The 27,073-nt window shown below is 51.3% G+C and overlaps 1 protein-coding gene across 1 annotated transcript; it reads left to right on the forward strand.

The window, feature by feature from the left end:
- The first annotated feature begins 6,453 nt into the window (after positions 1–6,453).
- On the forward strand, positions 6,454–25,114 carry MFN2 (mitofusin 2). Its single transcript, XM_083163506.1, has 18 exons — positions 6,454–6,624; positions 7,030–7,208; positions 7,676–7,811; positions 7,997–8,159; positions 8,330–8,454; positions 9,182–9,290; positions 9,365–9,472; positions 10,149–10,302; positions 10,571–10,638; positions 10,727–10,848; positions 10,930–11,056; positions 17,708–17,812; positions 17,893–17,995; positions 18,787–19,007; positions 19,098–19,253; positions 19,434–19,630; positions 21,201–21,335; positions 22,319–25,114. The coding sequence occupies exons 2-18, from the start codon at positions 7,034–7,036 to the stop codon at positions 22,383–22,385; spliced, it is 2,271 nt and encodes a 756-aa protein (XP_083019632.1). The 5' UTR covers positions 6,454–6,624; positions 7,030–7,033; the 3' UTR covers positions 22,386–25,114.
- Positions 25,115–27,073: the final 1,959 nt, after the last annotated feature.

Genomic DNA, 27,073 nt, shown 5'->3' on the forward strand with positions numbered 1-27,073 from the left:
GATACATTTACATTGAATCATCAGCACCATTTCCCAGCACTTTACCAAGTATAGTATCTCTTACTAACTGCTTTGGGGCTCATCTACATTTGGATATAAGTCATTTTAAAAGATTCTTCTCAGATGTAGCAGTACACACCCATGCTTCTAGGTGCCACGTTCACAATCTCTTTTCAAAATCTCTCCATATATGGAACTAGACACGCCCTTTGGGTGGAGCATGACACACCCCCTCAATGGGGCGGCGTGCAAAATGCTACTTCAAACTATAATCTCCCTGAAACTAGTTTTCAAAAGTAGGCAAGTATGGTCAACAGCAGTGTAGACCCCTGGGCATATCAATGTATTGGGGCCCCTACCGATCCTCCAGCGTTAGGGGTGGGGAAAGCTTTGATGTCCTGCGGGTGGTAGGGGGTATTATATCAACCGCTCAGCATGTAGGGCCTGAGTCAGTAATTTCCACTAATTACCCCTTTACTGCACAGATGGTGGGAGATGAGGTGGGACAAGGGGGCATTGGGCTGAATGAAGGGGCCCTGATACATTACTTCCAGGGTGGTAGAGGATGTTTAATATGCAGAGGAGGGGTGTATAGTGGAGAGGGCTCATTATTCATAATTTTCTGGTGGGAGGACAGCTTGCTTGACTGCATATATCTCCAGTTCCCGGAAATAGATTTCTTAGATTTTAATGGAATTAAAAACTAGAGAATCCCACCTACCAGATGGTATGGACTAGGGGATCAGAGTTCAGGAGGCAGAGCAATCTGTCAATGAGCATATAAAACAGGGCTGGGCAACACAGGCCCTCCAGATGTTGATGAACTACGCATCCCAGCATGCCTTGCAACAGTTTCAGCATGGCCACATAGCAAAACTAATGCAAAGCATCCTGGGATGTGTAGTTCATTAACATCTGGAGGGCCGGTGTTGCCCAGCCCTGATATAAAACTACATACCAGGTGTGTGGAGCTGGAGCAGTAACCAGCTGCTGGAAGGCTGATATCTCTGGTTCTGGTGTCCAGTACCAGAGAGACAAGCTACTAGTGTCCATCAAAGGGGGAGAGTCCCAGCTTTTAGAATATATCCTCAGAAAAACTCTAAATTAGACAGAACCTGAAATATCTGACTGGGAAGAGCAATTAACAGGCTTGATGGGGACCCCTGCTTTGAAGTCAGATATCTCCGGTTTCCAAGGGCCGATTTTTAAAATTCTTGTACCCATGGAAATAGAGGAGCCTCAGCTTTCAGCCTAGGGCCCTTAGACTTCTGGAGGGGGGTGGGTTCTGGGTACTCAGAAACCCCCCTGCATGTGCCACTGCACACCATGATAATAAATGTAAGACAATACGTTGTGTTTTGGTCAGCAGGGGAACGTGTAGACACTATACAGATGTATAAGGTGTGTAACGCCAGACACAATATATGTATGGAATGTAAATGATCTACTGACCCTTTCCCTGGTGGTCTAGGGGGGATCTGGAGCCCTTGGTGGGCTGCCGGTCCCCCCAGCCCCTGTCAAAGGACTGGAGGAACTTGTCCTGCATCCTCCCAGCCTACAGCAATGTGGCACGGGGAGGCAGAGAGGTTTTTACCACACAGCCAGGGAATTATTTCCCAGGAGCCCTAAAGGTGCCTGGGGAGCCATGGCTGCCCATCACTGGAGCTCGGATTCGGGATAGGGTTGGTGAGCTGGGTCCCTTAGCAGGAACCTGGAAGTCAATTTTGAAAGGAAGTTTCCCTCACTCCAGACATCCCGGCACCTGGGGTGGTGACTGTCCCCACGGCTGGGCCCTGGCACAGAGGAGTCATCTCTGCCCAATGTTTATTGGGGAAAATGCTAGAGGCTGGCATTCATTGGGCCTGCCAGGCGCATGCACTTAAGTTAATTGGGTAAAAAGTTAAACCAATGGGGCGGCCCAACCTACCCCTGTAGTATTGTGTGTTGGATAAGGGTGCACCTTATAGGCCCAGATCCTGATGGATCAAATAAATGTGTGATGGATGGCCTGGACAATGAGGCGCGTCCAGTCACAACTTCATTTATTCATTTCCCTGAATTTCTCAATAAGAAACTTCTGGTCTAGGGACAGGGCCGCCATCAGGGGGGAGCAGCCGGGACGCCAGTCACAGGCCCAGACAGATAGTGGGCTCAGTACTGGAGTCTACCTAGTATAAATCTTCATAAACAAAGTTGTCATTTCCCATCGAGTAGTGCAGAGTAGTGCGGTTAGTGCTGTGACCACCGGAGGTGTCACCAGGCACGCGGGGTTCGAGAAGCGGGACCGGGGCCCTACCTATTTGGTCAGTCCAGAGGTTAATGTGAATATTACTATTGTACCATGCACCGACCCGCTAGCCGCTCTCTGGGTCAACAACCACCAATGGTCAACAGTGACAAGGTAGACATACCATAGGTCGGCATTGACAGAATGTCGACACAAGCTTAAGGTTGACATAGATATAGTCGACACAAGTCTTTCAGATTTTTGGGTGTGGACCGACTTGGTTCATACATTACAACCCAAGTGGGCATGGAGTGGGCATATAATAGTGTGCCGAGTGCAGCGAGCCGTGCCAGGGGATGAGGCGTCCATGTTGGCATAGACAACCCCCCAAAAAAGTAAAAAATATGTGTCAACTTTTTGAGTGTTGATCATGTCCATGTCGACCTTAAGCTTGTGTGGAACGTCTGTCAATGTTGGCCTATGGCATGTCCACCATTTTCAGGTGTCGACCTCTATACCATAACCCCCCTCCCTGACTACAAATGCTTATGGGGTATAATGTGTGTAAGGGGTGATAGGGGGCCGTCTCTATTATCAGGAAGGCTCCATGCAGGTACTTGTAGTACATCTTATTACTTACTTACACACACATACAATGCGCTGTAACCCTTAGCAACCAACCAGATTAGCTTTCATCACTTTGCTGTATTAAATCTCAGTCATATCATCATCCTCACCCAGCAGGGCAGGATTTACAGATCACCCCACAGGATCGCCCTTCAGTGCCCTGAATGCCTTTACATGAGCTAATAATGAACCCGCCTTTGCCCCTGGACGGAGAGATACACAGCAGCACGGACACAGATGCTGTATTTATACTGTGCATTCATCTTACAGTCATTTGTTTGCAGGTGCACTACAAGTCCCAGCAGGCATTACACATGCACTAGCATACGCGATCACTTTAGGGGTTGGTATCATGTGATCTACAGCATGATGGTCAACAGCATTAGGTCGACATGAGAAAAGGTTGACATGGGAAAAGGTCGACACAGTTCTAGGTCGAAAGGTCATTAGTTCAACAGGTCATTCATTCGACAATGTCTAGGTCGACTGTCAAAAAGTCGACATGGGTTTTTTCACTGTTTTTTTCTACCTGAATGAACACAGTCGACATGGACACAGTTTAAAGTGCACCGCATCCCCTCGCTGCGCTCGCAATGCGTCGGGCACGGTGCCTCGCTACGATCGGCACACTATTTTATTCTCCCACCACGGCCTAGTGCAGGGGCAGGCAAGTAAATTCTCTTACGGGGTCCGTATTTTTCAAAGTATTTTAATCAAGGTCCAGAAATCTTTATATATATATAATTTTCTGGACCTTTATTAAAAAACTGTGAAATACTAAGTAGTAGTACTCAGTACAAAACATATATATCAGGGTGGCCAACTTTATAATTCTCCTCTCCGGGAGTTCCAGCAGCCGCTCGTGGGGCGGGGCTTAAGTGTGCCAACACTAAGCCCCGCTCCCATGATGGCAAACTGCAGAATTCACAGTTCTCCATGGAGGGGGCGGGGCTAAAATGATGAGATCATTTTAGCTCCGCCCCCTCCTCTGAGACCCGAGAATTGCAGCATTTTAATGCCGCGATCCGGGGCGCAGGGGGGGTCCCCCCTGAATCCGGGAAGGTTGCCCACCCTTCCGGGGGGCCGGGAGGGGGTCCCGATTTTCGGGAGACTCCCGGCCATTCCAGGAGAGTCGGCAACCCTGATATATATATATATATATATATATATGGACCAATACAGACAAGCAGCGGCACTCCACGATTTAAATGGTGCAAAAGTTTAATTCCGACGTGCAACTGTTAACCTTGAAAACGGGGAACACACACCCCGAAACGTCGGAATTAAACTTTTGCACCATTTAAATCGTGGAGTGCCGCTGCTTGTCTGTATTGGTCCATGTGTATGCTACCAGGAGGCACCCACGTGAAGTTCAACTACTGTGGAGAGTGCCGGTCTGAAGCATTCGAGTATGCTTCAGACCGGCACTTTGAAGAACCCTCCCACTGCTGCTAAGCCATTTAAAAAAACAATACTGCCATGAGGAGTCCCATCCTATATTTAAACTTACTGGGGGCTTTCATCATCGCGGCTGCTCCCGTCGGGTCCCCATGCCGCCACTGCCCCCACTGGGCCTTCCTAAGTCTTCTCCCAGCGATTCGGCAGCCTCAGCATATGGCACCGACTGATTTGCGCGCGGGTGCACGGTGACATCACCCGCGCACCAGCTGCAATGCATCACTGGGAACACTGGTGGCGGACAGAAAAGCGAATCGTTTATACTCCTGAAACTAGCAGCTAGTTTCAGGAGTTTAGACGGTCTGCTTTTCTATCCCTTGCGCTCCGGAGGTTGCCGGTCCCTGCCCTAGTGGATGGTAGGGCATGAAATACCACCTGTCGGCTCAAAAAACAGTGAAAAACTCCATGTCGACCTTTTGACTGTTGACCTAGACATTGTTGAACTAATGACCTGTCGAACTAACGACCTTTCCCATGTCTACCTTTTCCCATGTTGACCTAAACACATGTCGACATAATGGTGTCGACCTAATGACTGTCGACCATAATGCTGTAGACCAAATGACCGCATCCAATTTGTTTGCATGATGCGACCTCTTGTGGCATGTTTTAGGTACTGCAGCTGCATTACTTCAAAGTACTCAATAAGTACCACTTACAAACTGCAGCCATTGGCTCTCTATGTGCCCCATATAATGCAGCGCCAGTCACACGCTGTGTTGGTCTCTGGGGAGTCATGCCAGTTACCCCAGGAAAATGATAGATTGTGGTACTGACAGCGAGGGAGGAGGGGCCAACAGTCACTAGCTCGCCCACTAATGGTCAACGGGGACTAGGTTGGCGCCTAAGAATGGTTGACATACCCTAGGTTCGATATTGACATAAAGTATGAAAACCTCATATACCATGTCCACGTCGACCTTATGTCAGTGTCAATCTAGGGTATGTTGACTATTCTGAGGTGCCAAACTAGTCACTGTCGACCATTAGTGTGGACGTCGACACTGATGACCCAGGGACTGCATACCGTGACATTACCACTGCACCTCACGACCCCCAGGGGGTGACTTGGCCATAGCGCCTCATGACTGCCAGGCGGTAATATCACCACAGCTCCTCACTGACCCCCAAGAGGTGACATTGCCACAGTGCCTTACCAACCGCCAGGGGGGGGTGAGACATCGCCATAGGGTTAGGTATAAATTCCAGTGGGCTAAAAGACCTTGTGACGTGACAGGGGAGGAGAGGGGGCGTAGAGAGGAGGAACAAGGGACCCAATCGGACCTTCGGGGGCTCGCTTCGCTCGCCACAGTTAGGGCACAGTGGCTGACTCCTCTTCACTCGCCACCTGGTTACTAAATGCAGCGGTGGCGTGGATTGTGAGGGAGCAAACCCCCGGTCTTCTTCCTCTCCTTGAGCTTAAGGGGTCCTCTATACCAGTGGTTCTCAACCTCGGTCCCCAGGACCCCAAACAGTGGACATTTCCCAGGTCTCCACACAGAATCACAGGTTAAACAATTAGCTCCACCTGTGGATCTTTTAAAATGTGTCAGTGAATAATGCACCTGCCGGGTGACCTGGAAAACGTGCACTGTTGGGGGTCCTAGAGGACCGAGGTTGAGAACCACTGCTTTAGCCAACTACCACCATAGCCATAGCACCTCATGACTGCCAGCCAGGCGGTGACATCACCATAGACCCTCACTGACCCCCAGGGGGTGACACCGCCACACCATACCTCCCAACATGACCCATTCCAGGAGGGACACAATGCTCTGCTCCTGGACTTCCCTGGTAATGTAGGATTACCCTCATCCGTGTAGAAATTAGTCCAGGAACAGAGCATTGTGTGTCCCTCCTAGGGAGGGTCATGGTGGGAGGTATGGCCACATCCCCTCACTGGCTTCCAGGGGGTGACATCACCATGCACCTTAAATTACCCCCAGACGTAAAACCGCAAGAACAAAACGTGCGGCAGAAAAGTGTCTCCAAAGCTGAAAGCCGGCGGCCATCTTCTCGGAGACCACCATAGAGCAGGCTCTCTCCTCACACTCCGGGATAATGGTTCCTGGGAGCACACCGGACCTGTAATATTCCCCTATCGCTCACACATAAGTGGCATGACGTCACGTTGCCTTTCACACAGCCAATCCGGTAACTCAGGGCGTGGCCTGGAGACAGCTTCCGGTACCCTTCAGTGTCTGCTGTTCAGGTGTCAGGGTGATGGGGGCGTGGCTGCCTGGTCCCAGTACCCACCTAGGCTGCCTGGCACTGACTGGCATGTCGGCCTGGTGACCCTTCCTGTACCTGAGGTAACGGGACCGGGGTGGGGAGGAAGGAAGGGCGGGAGAGTGGAAGGAGGAGGGTGCGAGAGAATCTAATGTGTGTATGTATGTATGTATGTATGTATGTATGTATGTATGTATGTATGTGTGTGTGAGAATATGTATGTATGTATGTATGTATGTATGTATGTGTGAGAATATGAATGTATGTGAATCTATATATGTTTTGTGTATTTGTATATAAATGCATGAATGTGTGTGTGTATATATATATATATATATATATATATATATATATATATATATATATATATATATATATATATATAACATTTTGCGTACAGGCTGTGGTTGCGTTGTGTGGGGCCGCCTGGTCCTGTTATATTACAGGAATGTACAGTATAATGTAACTCCGCGCACTTCTCTCTGCAGCGCGATGTCCCTTCTGTTTGCCCGACCAACATCTAAAGTCTCCACGAAGAAGGATAAGAGATACATGGCGGAAGTGAGCGCCTCCCCCCTGAAGCACTTTGTCACTGCCAAGAAGAAGATCAATGGCATCTTTGACCAGCTTGGCGCCTACATCCAGGAGAGCTTCAGCTTCCTGGAGGGTAAGACGGGCAGAGAACCATTCTTATTCCCTATCATTGTTGGTGTAGCGATGTGAAGGTCCCTTCATAAGGCACCAACTGGGCCCGTGTCACCCACCCGTGTCCCTATGTATGCAGAACGCAGATTCGCCCATTGTGTCATCACCCTAGGCCACGGCTGGGCAATTGAGGCCCTCCAGATGTTGAGGAACTACAGATCCCAGCATGCCTTGCATCAGTTTCAGCATGGCCACATAGCAAAACTAATGCAAAGCATCTTGGGATGTGTAGTTCCTTAACATCTGGAGGGCCGCAATTGCCCAGCCCTGCCCTAGGCACTAACCCAGTATTGACCCGTGGCAGCCATATTGTGTTCTTCTACACTGCAGCCATTTGTGGTGCCGCAGTAATTTGATAGGCTGTGCTCCTGTTGGATCAGATGACAAGATGGCCGCCAGCTGTTACCTTACATTTGTCTTTGTGTCTAGAAACGTACCAGAATCCTGAGCTGGACCCAGTGGCCTCGGAGGAGCAGGTACTGGAAGTGAAGGGCTATCTGACCAATGTTAAAGGCATCAGTGAAGTGTTGGCGAGGCGCCATATGAAAGTTGCCTTCTTTGGCAGGTAAGAGCGTCCGTCCTGGTACCTACTGTACGATGGTGATGTCGTATGTCATCGTCTCACTGTTGCAGCCCTTTCTGTTTTCCAGTCAGTAGCTGCAGCAGGCGGCCCCTGGGAAGGTGATCCTAGAACCGCGGGGATGACGGGGGTGCTGGACTCAGTAATTGTGTGCCATCTTTGTGTTCTAGGACCAGCAATGGGAAAAGCTCGGTCATTAATGCCATGTTATGGGACAAGGTCCTGCCTTCTGGTATTGGCCACACCACTAACTGCTTCCTGCGGGTGGAAGGGACGGAGGGGAGTGAGGCCTATCTCCTGACAGATGGATCAGAGGAGAAGAGGAACGTGAAGGTAAATATAGATCATGTTCTCCGTACGCCAGGTGAGATGAACGTGTCGGACATGTATGAGCGTGTGATGACGCCAATGTGGTACAGTGGTGGTTGTGTATGTGCTTCACGTCCTCTGTGGCCCGGTTGTGTTATGTTTTTCCATTACTGTCCTGTCCTTTCCACCCTCAGACGGTAAACCAGCTGGCACACGCGCTGCACCAGGATGATCTACTAGATTCCGGCTCCCTGGTCAGTGTCATGTGGCCGAATTCCAAGTGCCATCTCTTGAAGGATGACCTGGTTCTGATGGACAGGTGAGGGCCCCTAGCTACATCTTTCTGTGTCCCCTATACTGGCGGCATCTCAGGCCTGGATATGAATCTCATGCTGTTTCTGAGGCCGAATTCTGGAATTGCATTAATTTGTGATGCCCAGGACCGCTTGTGTGGATGAGCCCTAAATACTTTCCTGCCCGGAGCAAAGAATAAATAAGTGAACCAGGAAGCCACCAGGGTGGAAGGAGATGGGCCGGGTGTGGCGGTCCGGGGTGTGTACTTGGCGTGCCATCGGAATGCCCTGGGTATATTTGGGTGATGAGCTGTGGTACTGCCTGGTACAATGTGTACTTGGCGTGCCATCGGAATGCCCTGGGTATATTTGGGTGATGAGCTGTGGTACTGCCCGGTACAATGTGTGCTTGGCGTGCCATCGGAATGCCCTGGGTATATTTTGGTGATGAGCTGTGGTACTGCCCGGTACAATGTGTGCTTGGCGTGCTATCGGAATGCCCTGGGTATAGTTGGGTGATGAGCTGTGGTACTGCCCAGTACAATGTGGGCTTGGCGTGCCATCGGAATGCCCTGGGTACAGTTGGGTGATGAGCTGTGGTACTGCCCGGTACAATGTGTGCTTGGCGTGCCATCGGAATGCCCTGGGTATATTTGGGTGATGAGCTGTGGTACTGCCCAGTACGATGTGTACTTGGCGTGCCATCGGAATGCCCTGGGTATAGTTGGGTAATGAGCCGTTCTGTGTTTGCAGTCCCGGGATTGATGTGACCACTGAGCTAGACAGCTGGATAGACAAGTTCTGCCTGGACGCTGATGTGTTTGTGCTGGTAGCCAACTCTGAATCCACCCTTATGCAGACGGTAAGTGTCCGTGGCTCTGGTGCCCCTGCTCTGTGTACCATACATCCCGTAATCCTGCTTCTTTTGTATCCCAGGAAAAGCAGTTTTTCCACAAGGTGAACGATCGTCTGTCTCGCCCAAACATCTTCATCCTGAACAACCGATGGGATGCATCCGCCTCGGAGCCGGAATACATGGACGAGGTGAGAGCAGCACAGTATTGGGGGACAGACTAGAACAGTCCTGATGGGATTCTATTAAATTAGTGGTGAATCCCTGTGATACATTTAGGTAAGCACCGGTTCCATGCTTGGAAAATGAGACCTGTCTGTGCGGGAATGCTGCAGGCTGTACTACCTTCTGTTACATACTGAGCTCTTCATAGCTAAGAATGAACAGGGAACAATGGCTGCCCCCACACTAAGGACATGGGAGGCCTCTGAGCTGCCTCACGCCTGACCCCAGTACTAGGGACGTGGGAGGCGGTGCCTCTGAGCTGCCTCACGCCTGACCCCAGTACTAGGGACGTGGGAGGCGGTGCCTCTGAGCTGCCTCACGTCTGACCCCAGTACTAGGGACGTGGGAGGCGGTGCCTCTGAGCTGCCTCACGTCTGACCCCAGTACCAGGGACGTGGGCGGCGTACTGAAGGAACCGGCAGCAGGTGACTAGATGTAGTGAGTTAGTTCTGTGCGTGGTGAGGATACACATTGCCTGGCAGCTGTAGAGAAGTAATATAACAGATTGTATATAAGGCCTGATTCAGAGTGGATCACAAAATCTTTCTCAAATGGACAAAAACGTGAAGAAGCAGAATAATATTGTATAAACCGCCTTAGTGGTTGTTATCTTGGCACACATAACCCCCCCTGTCCCTGCAGGTGAGGCGCCAGCACATGGAACGCTGCACCAGCTTCTTAGTGGATGAGCTTGGAGTACTGGACCGGACCCAGGCCGGAGATCGCATATTCTTTGTGTCCGCCAAGGAGGTGCTAAACGCCAGGATCCAGAAAGCTCAAGGAATGCCAGAAGGAGGTATGGTGTGCCCAATCGCACGCAGGAACAATAATCCCCCCCCCCCCCCTACCCAATCGTTGCTGGAGGTTTCTACAAGTGCTGCCACCATCAACCTCATGTGTTTGTGTCTACAGCAACAGTCCTGTTCCCTATGGTTTGAAAAATGTAATTTATGTACATCATGGTTCTCCTGGCACTGGTATGAAAGGATGTTTACCTCTGTATGTTGTCTTAGTAACATCACCTCTCTGTAACTGCGTTTCCCCGGGTTACTGCCCCATTGCAGGCGGAGCGTTAGCGGAAGGCTTCCAAGTGAGGATGTTTGAGTTTCAGAACTTTGAGAGACGATTTGAGGTAAGCGGTGATGCACCAGGCGGTTCCAGATCGGAGTCCGCGGGTGGCGATACTGTAGACAATCGCCCTGTTTGCTTTATACCGGCAGGAGTGCATCTCGCAGTCGGCGGTAAAGACCAAGTTTGAGCAGCACACGATGAGAGCGAAGCACATAGCGGATGTCTTGCGGCAGATAATGGAGTCCCTGCACGTGGCCGCCCAGGATCAGAGGTGAGTGCTGTACGCTCCTGGCGTCCTATCGGAGCAGCGCCGCTTAGAATGGTCACACAATCTGTATGTAAATGTTTGCAGAGTTTACTGTCTGGAGAAGCGCGAGGAGTACAAGGACCGACTGGACTTCATAGAGAAGCAGCTGGAGCTACTCACCGAGGATTATAAGATGAAAATCAAGCAGATCACAGATGAGGTGGAGCGACAGGTAAGGGGGTCTGGGGTCTGTTACCGCGTGTTCTAGCTGGGCCGTCACATACGCATCACACCAGGTGTTATACAGAGCAGTCACATACATATCACACCGGGTGTTATACAGAGCCGTCACATACGTATCACACCGGGTGTTATACGGGGCCGTCACATACGCATCACACCAGGTGTTATACAGAGCAGTCACATACATATCACACCGGGTGTTATACAGGGCCGTCACATACATATCACACTGGGTGTTATACAGGGCCGCCACATACATATCACACCGGGTGTTATACAGAGCAGTCACATACATATCACACCGGGTGTTATACAGAGCCGTCACATACATATCACACCGGGTGTTATACAGGGCCGTCACATACATATCACACCGGGTGTTATACAGAGCCGTCACATACATATCACACCGGGTGTTATACAGGGCCGTCACATACATATCACACCGGGTGTTATACGGGGCCGTCACATACATATCACACCGGGTGTTATACGGGGCCGTCACATACATATCACACCGGGTGTTATACGGGGCCGTCACATACATATCACACCGGGTGTTATACGGGGCCGTCACATACATATCACACCGGGTGTTATACAGGGCCGTCACATACATATCACACCGGGTGTTATACAGGGCCGTCACACCGGGTGTTATACAGGGCCGTCACATACATATTACACTGGGTGTTATACAGGGCCTCCACATACATATCACACCGGGTGTTATACAGGGCCGCCACATACATATCACACCGGGTGTTATACAGGGCCGTCACATACATATCACACCGGGTGTTATACAGGGCCGTCACATACATATCACACCGGGTGTTATACAGGGCCGTCACATACATATCACACCGGGTGTTATACAGGGCCGTCACATACATATCACACCGGGTGTTATACAGGGCCGTCACATACATATCACACCGGGTGTTATACAGGGCCGTCACATACATATCACACTGGGTGTTATACAGGGCCGTCACATACATATCACACTGGGTGTTATACAGGGCCGCCACATACATATCACACCGGGTGTTATACAGAGCCGTCACATACATATCACACCGGGTGTTATACGGGGCCGTCACATACATATCACACCGGGTGTTATACAGAGCCGTCACATACATATCACACCGGGTGTTATACGGGGCCGTCACATACATATCACACCGGGTGTTATACAGGGCCGTCACATACATATCACACCGGGTGTTATACAGGGCCGTCACATACATATCACACCGGGTGTTATACGGGGCCGTCACATACATATCACACCGGGTGTTATACGGGGCCGTCACATACATATCACACCGGGTGTTATACGGGGCCGTCACATACATATCACACCGGGTGTTATACGGGGCCGTCACATACATATCACACCGGGTGTTATACAGGGCCGTCACATACATATCACACCGGGTGTTATACAGGGCCGTCACACCGGGTGTTATACAGGGCCGTCACATACATATTACACTGGGTGTTATACAGGGCCTCCACATACATATCACACCGGGTGTTATACAGGGCCGCCACATACATATCACACCGGGTGTTATACAGGGCCGTCACATACATATCACACCGGGTGTTATACAGGGCCGTCACATACATATCACACCGGGTGTTATACAGGGCCGTCACATACATATCACACCGGGTGTTATACAGGGCCGTCACATACATATCACACCGGGTGTTATACAGGGCCGTCACATACATATCACACCGGGTGTTATACAGGGCCGTCACATACATATCACACCGGGTGTTATACAGGGCCGTCACATACATATCACACCGGGTGTTATACAGGGCCGTCACATACATATCACACCGGGTGTTATACAGGGCCGTCACATACATATCACACCGGGTGTTATACGGGGCCGTCACATACATATCACACCGGGTGTTATACAGGGCCGTCACATACATATCACACCGGGTGTTATACAGGGCCGTCACATACATATCACACCGGGTGTTATACAGGGCCGTCACACCGGGTGTTATACAGGGCCGTCACATACATATTACACTGGGTGTTATACAGGGCCTCCACATACATATCACACCGGGTGTTATACAGGGCCGCCACATACATATCACACCGGGTGTTATACAGGGCCGTCACACCGGGTGTTATACGGGGCCGTCACACCGGGTGTTATACAGGGCCGTCACACCGGGTGTTATACAGAGCAGTCACATACATATCACACCGGGTGTTATACAGGGCCGTCACATACATATCACACTGGGTGATATACAGGGCCGCCACATACATATCACACTGGGTGTTATACAGGGCCGCCACATACATATCACACCGGGTGTTATACAGGGCCGTCACACCGGGTGTTATACAGGGCCGTCACACCGGGTGTTATACAGAGCAGTCACATACATATCACACCGGGTGTTATACAGGGCCGTCACATACGTATCACACCGGGTGTTATACAGGGCCCTCACATACATATCACACCAGGTGTTATACAGGGCCGTCACATACATATCACACCGGGTGTTATACAGGGCCCTCACATACATATCACACCAGGTGTTATACAGGGCCGTCACACCGGGTGTTATACAGGGCCGTCACATACGTATCACACCGGGTGTTATACGGGGCCGTCACATACGCATCACACCGGGTGTTATACAGGGCCGTCACATACGTATCACACCGGGTGTTATACAGGGCCGTCACATACGTATCACACCGGGTGTTATACAGGGCCGTCACATACGTATCACACCGGGTGTTATACAGGGCCGTCACATACATATCACACCGGGTGTTATACAGGGCCGTCACATACATATCACACCGGGTGTTATACAGGGCCGTCACATACATATCACACCGGGTGTTATACAGGGCCGTCACATACATATCACACCGGGTGTTATACAGGGCCGTCACACCGGGTGTTATACAGGGCCGTCACACCGGGTGTTATACGGGGCCGTCACATACGCATCACACCGGGTGTTATACAGGGCCGTCACATACGTATCACACCGGGTGTTATACAGGGCCGTCACATACGTATCACACCGGGTGTTATACAGGGCCGTCACATACGCATCACACCGGGTGTTATACAGGGCCGTCACATACGTATCACACCGGGTGTTATACAGGGCCGTCACATACGTATCACACCGGGTGTTATACAGGGCCGTCACATACGTATCACACCGGGTGTTATACAGGGCCGTCACATACGTATCACACCGGGTGTTATACAGGGCCGTCACACCGGGTGTTATACAGAGCCGTCACATACGTATCACACCGGGTGTTATACAGGGCCGTCACATACGTATCACACCGGGTGTTATACAGGGCCGTCACATACGTATCACACCGGGTGTTATACAGGGCCGTCACACCGGGTGTTATACAGAGCCGTCACATACGTATCACACCGGGTGTTATACAGGGCCGTCACATACGTATCACACCGGGTGTTATACAGGGCTGTCACATACGTATCACACCGGGTGTTATACGGGGCTGTCACACCGGGTGTTATACGGGGCCGTCACATACGTATCACACCGGGTGTTATACGGGGCCGTCACATACGTATCACACCGGGTGTTATACAGGGCCGTCACATACGTATCACACCGGGTGTTATACGGGGCCGTCACATACGTATCACACCGGGTGTTATACGGGGCCGTCACACCGGGTGTTATACAGAGCAGTCACATACATATCACACCGGGTGTTATACAGGGCCGTCACATACATATCACACCGGGTGTTATACAGGGCCGTCACATACATATCACACTGGGTGTTATACAGGGCCGCCACATACATATCACACTGGGTGTTATACAGGGCCGCCACATACATATCACACCGGGTGTTATACAGGGCCGTCACACCGGGTGTTATACAGGGCTGTCACACCGGGTGTTATACAGAGCAGTCACATACATATCACACCGGGTGTTATACAGGGCTGTCACATACATATCACACCGGGTGTTATACAGGGCCGTCACATACATATCACACCGGGTGTTATACGGAGCCGTCACATACATATCACACCGGGTGTTATACAGGGCTGTCACATACATATCACACCGGGTGTTATACGGAGCCGTCACATACATATCACACTGGGTGTTATACAGGGCCGCCACATACATATCACACTGGGTGTTATACAGGGCCGCCACATACATATCACACCGGGTGTTATACAGGGCCGTCACACCGGGTGTTATACAGAGCAGTCACATACATATCACACCGGGTGTTATACAGGGCCGTCACATACATATCACACTGGGTGTTATACAGGGCCGCCACATACATATCACACTGGGTGTTATACAGGGCCGCCACATACATATCACACCGGGTGTTATACAGGGCCGTCACACCGGGTGTTATACAGATCAGTCACATACATATCACACCGGGTGTTATACAGGGCCGTCACATACGTATCACACCGGGTGTTATACAGGGCCGTCACATACATATCACACCAGGTGTTATACAGGGCCGTCACACCGGGTGTTATACAGGGCCGTCACATACGTATCACACCGGGTGTTATACGGGGCCGTCACATACGCATCACACCGGGTGTTATACAGGGCCGTCACATACGTATCACACCGGGTGTTATACGGGGCCGTCACATACGTATCACACCGGGTGTTATACGGGGCCGTCACATACGTATCACACCGGGTGTTATACGGGGCCGTCACATACGTATCACACCGGGTGTTATACGGGGCCGTCACATACGTATCACACCGGGTGTTATACGGGGCCGTCACACCGGGTGTTATACGGGGCCGTCACACCGGGTGTTATACGGGGCCGTCACACTGGGTGTTATACAGGGCCGTCACATACGTATCACACCGGGTGTTATACAGGGCCGTCACATACGTATCACACTGGGTGTTATACAGGGCCGTCACATACGTATCACACCGGGTGTTATACAGGGCCGTCACATACGTATCACACCGGGTGTTATACGGGGCCGTCACACCGGGTGTTATACGGGGCCGTCACACCGGGTGTTATACGGGGCCGTCACACCGGGTGTTATACGGGGCCGTCACACCGGGTGTTATACGGGGCCGTCACACCGGGTGTTATACGGGGCCGTCACACCGGGTGTTATACGGGGCCGTCACACCGGGTGTTATACGGGGCCGTCACACCGGGTGTTATACGGGGCCGTCACACCGGGTGTTATACGGGGCCGTCACACTGGGTGTTATACAGGGCCGTCACATACGTATCACACCGGGTGTTATACAGGGCCGTCACATACGTATCACACCGGGTGTTAATACAGGGCCGTCACATACGTATCACACCGGGTGTTATACAGGGCCGTCACACCGGGTGTTATACAGGGCCGTCACACCGGGTGTTATACAGGGCCGTCACATACGTATCACACCGGGTGTTATACGGGGCCGTCACATACGTATCACACCGGGTGTTATATGGGGCCGTCACATACGTATCACACCGGGTGTTATACGGGGCCGTCACATACGTATCACACCGGGTGTTATATGGGGCCGTCACACCGGGTGTTATACAGGGCCGTCACACCGGGTGTTATACGGGGCCGTCACATACGTATCACACCGGGTGTTATACGGGGCCGTCACGTACATATCACACCGGGTGTTATACGGGGCCGTCACATACGTATCACACCGGGTGTTATACAGGGCCGTCACATACATATCACACCGGGTGTTATACAGGGCCGTCACATACATATCACACCGGGTGTTATACGGAGCCGTCACATGCATATTGCACCGCAGGTTATAGCTGGGCCGTCACATACGTGTCACACCGGGTGTTATACAGGGCCGTCACATACATATCACACCGGGTGTTATACAGGGCCGTCACATACATATCACACCGGGTGTTATACGGAGCCGTCACATGCATATCACACCGGGTGTTATACAGGGCCGTCACATACATATCACACCGGGTGTTATACGGAGCCGTCACATGCATATTGCACCGCAGGTTATAGCTGGGCCGTCACATACGTATCACACCGGGTGTTATACAGGGCCGTCACATACATATCACACCGGGTGTTATACAGGGCCGTCACATACATATCACACCGGGTGTTATACGGAGCCGTCACATGCATATTGCACCGCAGGTTATAGCTGGGCCGTCACATACGTATCACACCGGGTGTTATACAGGGCCGTCACATACATATCACACCGGGTGTTATACAGGGCCGTCACATACATATCACACCGGGTGTTATACAGGGCCGTCACATACATATCACACCGGGTGTTATACAGGGCCGTCACATACATATCACACCGGGTGTTATACGGAGCCGTCACATGCATATCACACCGGGTGTTATACAGGGCCGTCACATACATATCACACCGGGTGTTATACGGAGCCGTCACATGCATATTGCACCGCAGGTTATAGCTGGGCCGTCACATACATGCATTGACATTGTATGATTGTAATCCGGTTGTTTGCCCTGCGGTGTCTTCCGTAGTCTAACGTGCGGCCTGTCTGTGGATATTGCAGGTGTCTAACGCCATGGCGGAGGAAATCCGGCGTCTGTCTGTGCTGGTAGACGAGTTCCAGCTGGATTTTCATCCTTCTCAAGTTGTTCTTAAAGTCTATAAAAATGTGAGCACCCTACAGAAGCTATGAGGACGAGTCCGGGATTCCTGTGTTGTGTCCTCATAGTCCCTGTTCTGTTCCTGCAGGAACTCCATCGCCACATAGAGGAGGGGCTGGGCCGGAACCTGTCTGATCGCTGCTCCAACACCATCTCTGTGTCCCTGCAGACCACGCAGCAGGAGATGATCGGTCAGCGGATGAACTTATATTATGACCCCTTACCTGCTTCTCCTGTCTCAGTGCCAGCTGCATGCACCTTTTTCTTTGTGTTAAAGGGGCATGTATTGGGCACCCTGATCCCTCCTTAATGCTGCATGACCCAGACTGGTCTGCTGTTAATGTTGCTGGGATTGGGTGCAGGTCTCATTGTGTGCCTTCTCTTCCCCCCTCTGTGTAGATGGGCTGTTACCTCTCCTCCCGTCCTCTGCACGGGTCCAGACTGGTCTGTTGTTAATGTTGCTAGGATTGGGTGCAGGTCTCATTGTGTGCCTTCTCTTCCCCCCCTCTGTGTAGATGGGCTGCTACCTCTCCTCCCGTCCTCTGCACGGGCTCAGACTGGTCTGTTGTTAATGTTGCTGGGATTGGGTGCAGGTCTCATTGTGTGCCTTCTCTTCCCCCTCTCTGTGTAGATGAGCTGCTACCTCTCATCCCGTCCTCTGCACGGGCTCAGACTGGTCTGTTGTTAATGTTGCTGGGATTGGGTGCAGGTCTCATTGTGTGCCTTCTCTTCCCCCCTCTCTGTGTAGATGGGCTGTTACCTCTCCTCCCGTCCTCTGCACGGGCTCAGACTGGTCTGTTGTTAATGTTGCTGGGATTGGGTGCAGGTCTCATTGTGTGCCTTCTCTTCCCCCCTCTCTGTGTAGATGGGCTGCTACCTCTCCTCCCGTCCTCTGCACGGGTCCAGACTGGTCTGTTGTTAATGTTGCTAGGATTGGGTGCAGGTCTCATTGTGTGCCTTCTCTTCCCCCCTCTCTGTGTAGATGGGCTGCTACCTCTCCTCCCGTCCTCTGCACGGGCCCAGATTGATCTGTTGGTTCCCCGGCAGAGCTTCAGTTTGAGCTACGACCTCAGCTGTGACAAACTCTGCGCCGACTTCCAGGAGGACATCCAGTTCCACTTCTCCCTCGGGTGGACGATGCTCGTCAATAGGTTCCTGGGACCCAAAAATGGGCGCAGGGCTCTGATTGGATACAGTGACCAGGTGCGTAAAGAAAGGAAGAACGCGGCACCATTTATAGCCGTCATCTCTCTGAGGCGCTACCAGTCCTTAGTTCAGTGCATTGTCTTTCAGGTCCCTCGTACAATGCCACTCACCCCGGTGAACCCCAGCATGCCTCCTATGCAGCAGGGTGCTATGACCCAGGAGGAGCTCATGGTTTCCATGGTGACAGGGTTGGCCTCATTGACGTCTCGAACATCCATGGGCATTCTGGTGGTGGGAGGCGTGGTAAGTGCGGGTTCCACAATGCCTGTCACCTGTGTCTATCGTGTTCCTACCTCCTAGATTGCCAGCACAGTGGCCAAGCTTTATGACTGCAGATCAGAATGTCCTGCCTATCAGTTTCTCCACACGCCTCATGTATGGTCCAGCATTTCTGCCCTCTTCATTCTCCTTCTGCTGTTCTAGGTCTGGAAGGCTGTGGGCTGGCGTCTTATTGCCTTATCTTTTGGTCTATATGGGCTTCTGTACGTGTACGAGCGCCTCACCTGGACTACAAAAGCCAAGGAGAGAGCCTTCAAGCGGCAGTTCGTGGACTACGCCGCTGAGAAACTGCAGCTTATTGTCAGCTACACCGGATCCAACTGTAGCCACCAAGTGCAACAGTGAGTCCCGGCCCAGCTATTAGCCTGCATGTCTTACCAAGTGCAACAGTGAGTCCCGGCCCAGCTATTAGCCTGCATGTCTTACCAAGTGCATCAGTGAGTCCTGGCCCAGCTATTAGCCTGCATGCCTTACCAAGTGCAACAGTGAGTCCCGGCCCAGCTATTAGCCTGCATGCCTTACCAAGTGCAACAGTGAGTCCCGGCCCAGCTATTAGCCTGCATGCCTTTCCAAGTGCAACAGTGAGTCCCGGCCCAGCTATTAGCCTGCATGCCTTACCAAGTGCAACAGTGAGTCCCGGCCCAGCTATTAGCCTGCATGCCTTACCAAGTGCAACAGTGAGTCCCGGCCCAGCTATTAGCCTGCATGTCTTACCAAGTGCAAAAGTGAGTCCCGGCCCAGCTATTAGCCTGCATGCCTTACCAAGTGCAACAGTGAGTCCCGGCCCAGCTATTAGCCTGCATGCCTTACCAAGTGCAACAGTGAGTCCCGGCCCAGCTATTAGCCTGCATGCCTTACCAAGTGCAACAGTGAGTCCCGGCCCAGCTATTAGCCTGCATGCCTTTCCAAGTGCAACAGTGAGTCCCGGCCCAGCTATTAGCCTGCATGCCTTACCAAGTGCAACAGTGAGTCCCGGCCCAGCTATTAGCCTGCATGTCTTACCAAGTGCAAAAGTGAGTCCCGGCCCAGCTATTAGCCTGCATGCCTTACCAAGTGCAACAGTGAGTCCCGGCCCAGCTATTAGCCTGCATGCCTTACCAAGTGCAACAGTGAGTCCCGGCCCAGCTATTAGCCTGCATGCCTTACCAAGTGCAACAGTGAGTCCCGTCCCAGCTATTAGCCTGCATGCCTTACCAAGTGCAACAGTGAGTCCCGTCCCAGCTATTAGCCTGCATGCCTTACCAAATGCAACAGTGAGTCCCGGCCCAGCTATTAGCCTGCATGCCTTACCAAGTGCAACAGTGAGTCCCGGCCCAGCTATTAGCCTGCATGCCTTACCAAGTGCAACTGTGAGTCAGCCCTTCCTGGCCCACCTTACCAAGTGTAACAGTACGATGCTGTCTGCATGGATCCATTTCATCCTGGTAGTACGTGCGCCATACGCAGACACTGACCACTTGGCCCAGCTGTGTATGTAAATGTTGTGTGTACTATAATCTGTATGCTAGTATCTAACCCTCCTGTTACACAAACCACAGCTGACCTATTACCTGTGTGAGCCATAGCTGTAACCATAGAAACAGTCAGCAGTCCATGGACACATTTAGCTGATGCAGATGTTCAGACCCTGTAGCAGCAGTGTGTTTCTGAGACTTTCCAGGTGATTTCAGGCACAAGTTGCATTTCAGGACCCCGGTATAATTACAGTGTGGTTGCAATGCCCGGTATAATGATTCCAGTCAGCGAATCTGGGTGAAAGATCCTGTTACACTGGGCATTAGGACCTAAAATTCATCTCTGATCAAGGGGGAAATGTATGATGCCTTGGAGTGAGAGATCTGCCTCAAGTGCGTTAATGAGATGCGTTAAGTATTCTTGGCTTATCTGACTCTCTCCTCGTCGCGCCTGCAGGGAACTCTCCGGGACATTTGCGCACTTGTGTCAGCAGGTCGATGTGACGCGAGAGAACCTAGAGCAGGCCATCACCGCTCTAAATAAGAAGATCGAAACCTTGGACAATCTGCAGAGCAGGGCGAAACTGCTGAGGTAAGTGGTGCTTCCCAAAGTCCGGAATGTCAGGTGGGACTCTGCCAGTGCGGGCTAGAACCTGGTGACCCAGTTCAGCGTTCTCCTGCTGCTGGGGCATAGGGGATACTAATCACTACACACCGGGACTCTGCCAGTGCGGACTAGAACCTGGTGACCCAGTTCAGCGTTCTCCTGCTGGGGCGTAGGAGATACTAATCACTACACACCGGGACTCTGCCAGTGCGGGGTAGAACCTGGTGACCCAGTTCAGCGTTCTCCTGCTGCTGGGGCGTAGGGGATACTAATCACTACACACCGGGACTCTGCCAGTGCGGGCTAGAACCTGGTGACCCAGTTCAGCGTTCTCCTACTGCTGGGGCGTAGGGGATACTAATCACTACACACCGGGACTCTGCCAGTGCGGGCTAGAACCTGGTGACCCAGTTCAGCGTTCTCCTACTGCTGGGGCGTAGGGAATACTAATCACTACACACCGGGACTCTGCCAGTGCGGGGTAGAACCTGGTGACCCAGTTCAGCGTTCTCCTACTGCTGGGGCGTAGGGGATACTATTCACTACACACCGGGACTCTGCCAGTGCGGGGTAGAAGCTGGTGACCCAGTTCAGCGTTCTCCTGCTGCTGGGGCGTAGGGGATACTAATCACCACACACCGGGACTCTTGTTACACCTCCTTCAGGCTGTTCAGCATCCCGACTACCAAATCATGACTGCTTGGGCGGGCTAGGGTGAGGCCGGGTAAGCTAGGGGGAGGGGTTAGGCTTAGCCAATGGGATTTGTGGGTTAAGGTTAGGCACTACTAGGGAGGAGGCTGCGGGGGGGGGGGGGGGGGGGGTGTTAGGTAAGTATACTTACCTGACCCCTATCGGAATGCCTGCATCAGTATTTTGACCGCTGCCAACCCAACCGCTGGTCATGTACCTTGTCTGTACAATCCACCACCTGATGCTGCACAGTTAGTAATTACTCCCCTTTCCTGCAGGAATAAAGCCGGCTGGCTGGACAGCGAGCTCAATATGTTCACCCACCAGTACCTGGAGCAGAGCTGATGTCGCCGCGTCCACGAAACACCAGCGATGGCAAATTTCTCAGTCACCTCTTTCTTTATACTCTTCCGCTTTCCGAAATCCTCCTGTCCTACCTTATACAGCACCGAGTACATGGTATGGTGGGTGTGAGGGACTTTGTCATGTGTGATCACTGCTGACTCACTGCGCACATACCTTGTGCTGTGCTGTGCGCTGCACTCGCAAGGCATGATGGGAAGGCAGCGAGGGTTCTGGGAGATCACTGCTTTGGCTGGTGAGATTAGGACATCAGTTTTATGCTGTCCTCTTGTGTTGTTCTGGGGTGACGTGGGTGTGGTGGGATTCTGGTTTAGCATGGTAAGAGTTATGGTTCTGTGTCCATCGGTTACATTTATCCCTGACTGGACCAGAGGAGGCGGCCATGTTGTGCCCACTGGCTGGGAGCTACGTACTTCCCTAAGGCATGATGGAGGGGATGGTGGTGCCCCCAGTCTGTGCCAGTGCTGCAGGTTGCCTTAGATCAGCCTACAAGGTGTCATGTGACCACATTATGCCTTCCTGCATCACACTCTTATGTGGTCATGTGACCTAATACACAGCTGGTGGCTATTGCTGTACATTATGTGGTCATGTGACCTAATACACAGCTGGTGGCTATTGCTGTACATTATGTGGTCATGTGACCTAATACACAGCTGGTGGCTATTGCCGTACATTATGTGGTCATGTGACCTAATACACAGCTGGTGGCTATTGCTGTATATTATGTGGTCATGTGACCTAATACACAGCTGGTGGCTATTGCCGTACATTATGTGGTCCTGGATAACGGTGCTTACACTGGCTGACCTGCTCACCACCACCAGCTTGTCCATTGTACACCTTACTGGCTGCTTACTGTATGCTCCATGTACGTGGCTGCAGATTGGGGGTCTGTATATGTCTGGTGAGACGATGACCTAACAGACCCAACCTATTGCCCCCCAATCATCCGGTGTATGGGCAGCATAAGAAATGGCAAACACAACCTTATTCGTGGTCATTCTAGCACCCTGCATCTGGCAAAACCCCATGTACTTCCTTTTTCCTGCCTGGGGTGTCGCTCTCTTCTAGCACAGGCCAGTCTGCATATCCGTGCTGAAATACAGAACCCATTGTGCTAGAAGCACCACTGCAGAGAGTGCCACCCCAGGCAGGGAAGAGACACTGCACAGGGTGTGGATGATGCAGGATGCTAGAATGAATGCTACTTTTTATGGTGAAGGTTTCTGTTCCAGAACAGAAGATGGCGACATTCCTGTCACCTAATACAGGATCTATAACCACTGACATCCCCATGTGCTACAATAGAGCAGCCTGGCATGGGTGTAGGAAGCAGCCGGTCTGAGCTGTGAGACACAGCTGGGAGCTGGTTATTACACAGACGACACCACGTGCAGGGTCCCCCGTCCTGTTCGCGCACTGTGCATGTAATCCGGGATTACTGTTAGGGTTCAGGTCAGAGCTGTGAGACACAGCTGGGAGCTGGTTATTACACAGACGACACCACGTGCAGGGTCCCCCGTCCTGTTCGCGCACTGTGCATGTAATCCGGGATTACTGTTAGGGTTCAGGTCAGAGCTGTGAGACACAGCTGGGAGCTGGTTATTACACAGACGACACCACGTGCAGGGTCCCCCGTCCTGTTCGCGCACTGTGCATGTAATCCAGGATTACTGTTAGGGTTCAGGTCAGAGCTGTGAGACACAGCAGGGAGCTGGTTATTACACAGACGACACCACGTGCAGGGCCCCCCGTCCTGTTCGCGCACTGTGCATGTAATCCGGGATTACTGTTAGGGTTCAGGTCAGAGCTGTGAGACACAGCAGGGAGCTGGTTATTACACCGTGGACACCACGTGCAGGGTCCCCCGTCCTGTTCGCGCACTGTGCATGTAATCCGGGATTACTGTTAGGGTTCAGGTCAGAGCTGTGAGACACAGCTGGGAGCTGGTTATTACACAGAGGACACCGCGTGCAGGGTCCCCCGTCCTGTTCGCGCACTGTGCATGTAATCCGGGATTACTGTTAGGTTACTAAGTGTTAGGGTTTAGGTCAGAGTAGTTGTTAGGAGACCCTAATACGGACTCCTGGAACCCCCCATATAGCTCAGTTTAGATAAGGATGTATAGTCTCTTTCTGAAGCGTCACCGCTCTGCGTCAGTGTATGACATGAGAGCCTTGACGTTATGTACTGGTCAGCCTGAAATGCATGGTTTTGTGATCATGTACCATCCTGCAGCATGGGAAGGTAATGTGTAATCCTATCTAGCCGATAGTATAAAGACCTGGCTGAAGGGCATTTACAAGTATGAACACTATTTACTTCAAGGAGAACCTGTATAAGGCATTGCATTACAATCACCCAGAGGTGGCTATTGCCCTTTAAGTAATACATGCTGACATACTGTATACTGTATAGGATTGTGAAACGACGCTGCATTTAGCTGATGTGACAGTAGAGGGCGCCATCTTCCTTCATGTAACCACTCAAACGCTTGCCAAATGTTATGTACTTGAATGGAGACGCTGTGGGCGCCAGCTCCAGCGATGTTAGGCGATTCTGCACTTTATTTTGTAGGAAGTTCTAGTTCTGTGTATTACGGGAAAGTGTAAAATAAGTTGGTTTGTTTTTTATGATGTATTTAATTTAAGCTTGTTGTAACGCGCATGTCTGCTGTAGCACTTGACAATAAAAAGAATCATTTGGAATGTCTGTTTTTCTTGAAATAAGAGCACTCTTATGTTCCCTGGGATATATGGGTGAATATGGCAGAGCCTGCGCCGTGTGGGGATTTTGGCAAGTGTGTATTTTTAAAGCAGCAATCATTTACAAGGGAAAAACCAGATGACAAAGAAATGATTGGCACTTTAAAAACCTGGATATACTCACCGGACTTCCTGCATTTTGCAGGATATTACTTAAGCCCCATGGTGATAACTGTACACCACCTGTGTAACACCAAGCTGCACTGCAGGGGGGCAGATGTAACATGTGCAGAGTTAGATTTGGAGGAGGTGTGTTCAGACTGAGATCTAAATTGCAGTGTAAAGCTTAGTAGACATTAGCCAATGTGTACCCACTGGGACATCGCCACTGCTGGGACCTAACTGGAGGATGTCGCTGATGATGTGTGGGAGTGCCCATCGTTACCGAAATAGTGCGTACACACTGGGCGATTTGTATGGTGTGTTCTTCTAACACATCCGAATCAGTAAAATCACTTAAAATTATAGCCAACTCCAGTCCATGAGAACTACCAACAGTGCATGTTTTCCAGATCTCCTCACAGAACCAAAAGTGAAGTAATTAGCTCCACCTGTGGATCATTTATAATGTGTCAGTGAGTAATGAGCGCACCTGTGCAGCAGCAGATTGTCTGGGAAATGTGAACTGTTGGTAGCTCTCGAGGACTGGATTTGGCTACCGCTGGTCTAGTGTGTAGTGGACCCAGCGTAAGAATAAAGCTGTGTGCAGGCTACATACAAACGCAGCCGTTATTTACCCTGCACAGAAACCAATATAAATGTTTTTAGTACAGATTCAGCGTTACTGAGTTTTATTAAGCTTTACTTCCAAATCCTAATCGGTCCCTTAGGACTTACAGCCACATATTATTTATAAAGTGCTGATCTATTATGCGGTGTTGCACATTCAGGGTATCATGGCGTAAACCAATGACACAACGATATGCAACACAAAGATGTCTCTGCTCAAGTGGGCTTACAATCTAAATGTGGAGAGACTATTGGCTACATGAGGTCCATATATCCGCAGTTTACAGCGACCAATGTGTAATTAGATTCTGCAACTGAAGCGAATCATCACACACGAAATGCGCAGCGGCTCCTGATGCTGCATGACCACACAGGCGCGTCGCAAGGGAATTACTGACTAAGGTAAACGGAAACTTCCAATGGCGGGTATGGCAAGGATGCCAGAGCAGGTTCTGGTGGTTGTCCTAATAATGAGTTTTGGTACTTGTTTCCTAGCACGGCCACACCGATTTACATCGGGGTGGTCGTGTCGGAAAAATCGGGTCGATCGCATCGCATGCGATTTGGTCGCATGCGATGCGATCGACGCAACCGACCGATTTTCGACCCGATTTTTTGATTGAATGAAATGTAAATCGGGTCCCTGGGACCCGATTTTACATTGGATTCAATGTAAAATATTCCCAACCCCCCCCCCCCCCCCCCAAATTTAACGGCGTAAACCCCACCCCACGATAGACGCCAACCCGAAGCGTGGCGAGCGCAGCGAGCCCGCGTGGGGCGGCGGTGCGCGTCCTCCGACCTTTTCATTCCCCTACTATCCACGTCGGCGTGGAGTTGAGAATAGAATAGTGTGGCGAGCCACCGAGCCCGAAGCGTGGCGAGCGCACGCGTATACCTGTGAAGTTATACGCGTCCGCTCGCCACGCTTCGGGCTCGGTGGCTCGCTGCGCTCGCCACACTATTCTATTCTCAACGACACGCCGACGTGGATAGTAGGGGAATGAAACGGTCGGAGGACGCGCATCGCTGCGCTCGCCACGCTTCGGGTTGGCGTCTATCGTGGGGTGACGACGGGGACATCTATAATGTGAAATGGGTCATATTGGCCCATTTCACATTTTTCACATTTTCTCACGATTTCAATGTCAAAAAATATTTTAACATTGAAGC

This window comes from Crinia signifera, chromosome 19, assembly GCF_055691185.1.
Source record: "Crinia signifera chromosome 19, ASM5569118v1, whole genome shotgun sequence".
Lineage (NCBI taxonomy): Eukaryota > Metazoa > Chordata > Amphibia > Anura > Myobatrachidae > Crinia > Crinia signifera.

Excerpts from the sequence above, each read along its gene's own strand:
- MFN2 (XM_083163506.1), top strand. The coding sequence starts at position 7,034 with ATGTCCCTTCTGTTTGCCCGACCAACATCTAAAGTCTCCACGAAGAAG. Across the intron at positions 10,303-10,570 it reads TCAAGGAATGCCAGAAGGAG|GCGGAGCGTTAGCGGAAGGC; the intron begins GTATGGTGTGCC and ends GCCCCATTGCAG. Across the intron at positions 10,849-10,929 it reads GTGGCCGCCCAGGATCAGAG|AGTTTACTGTCTGGAGAAGC; the intron begins GTGAGTGCTGTA and ends AAATGTTTGCAG.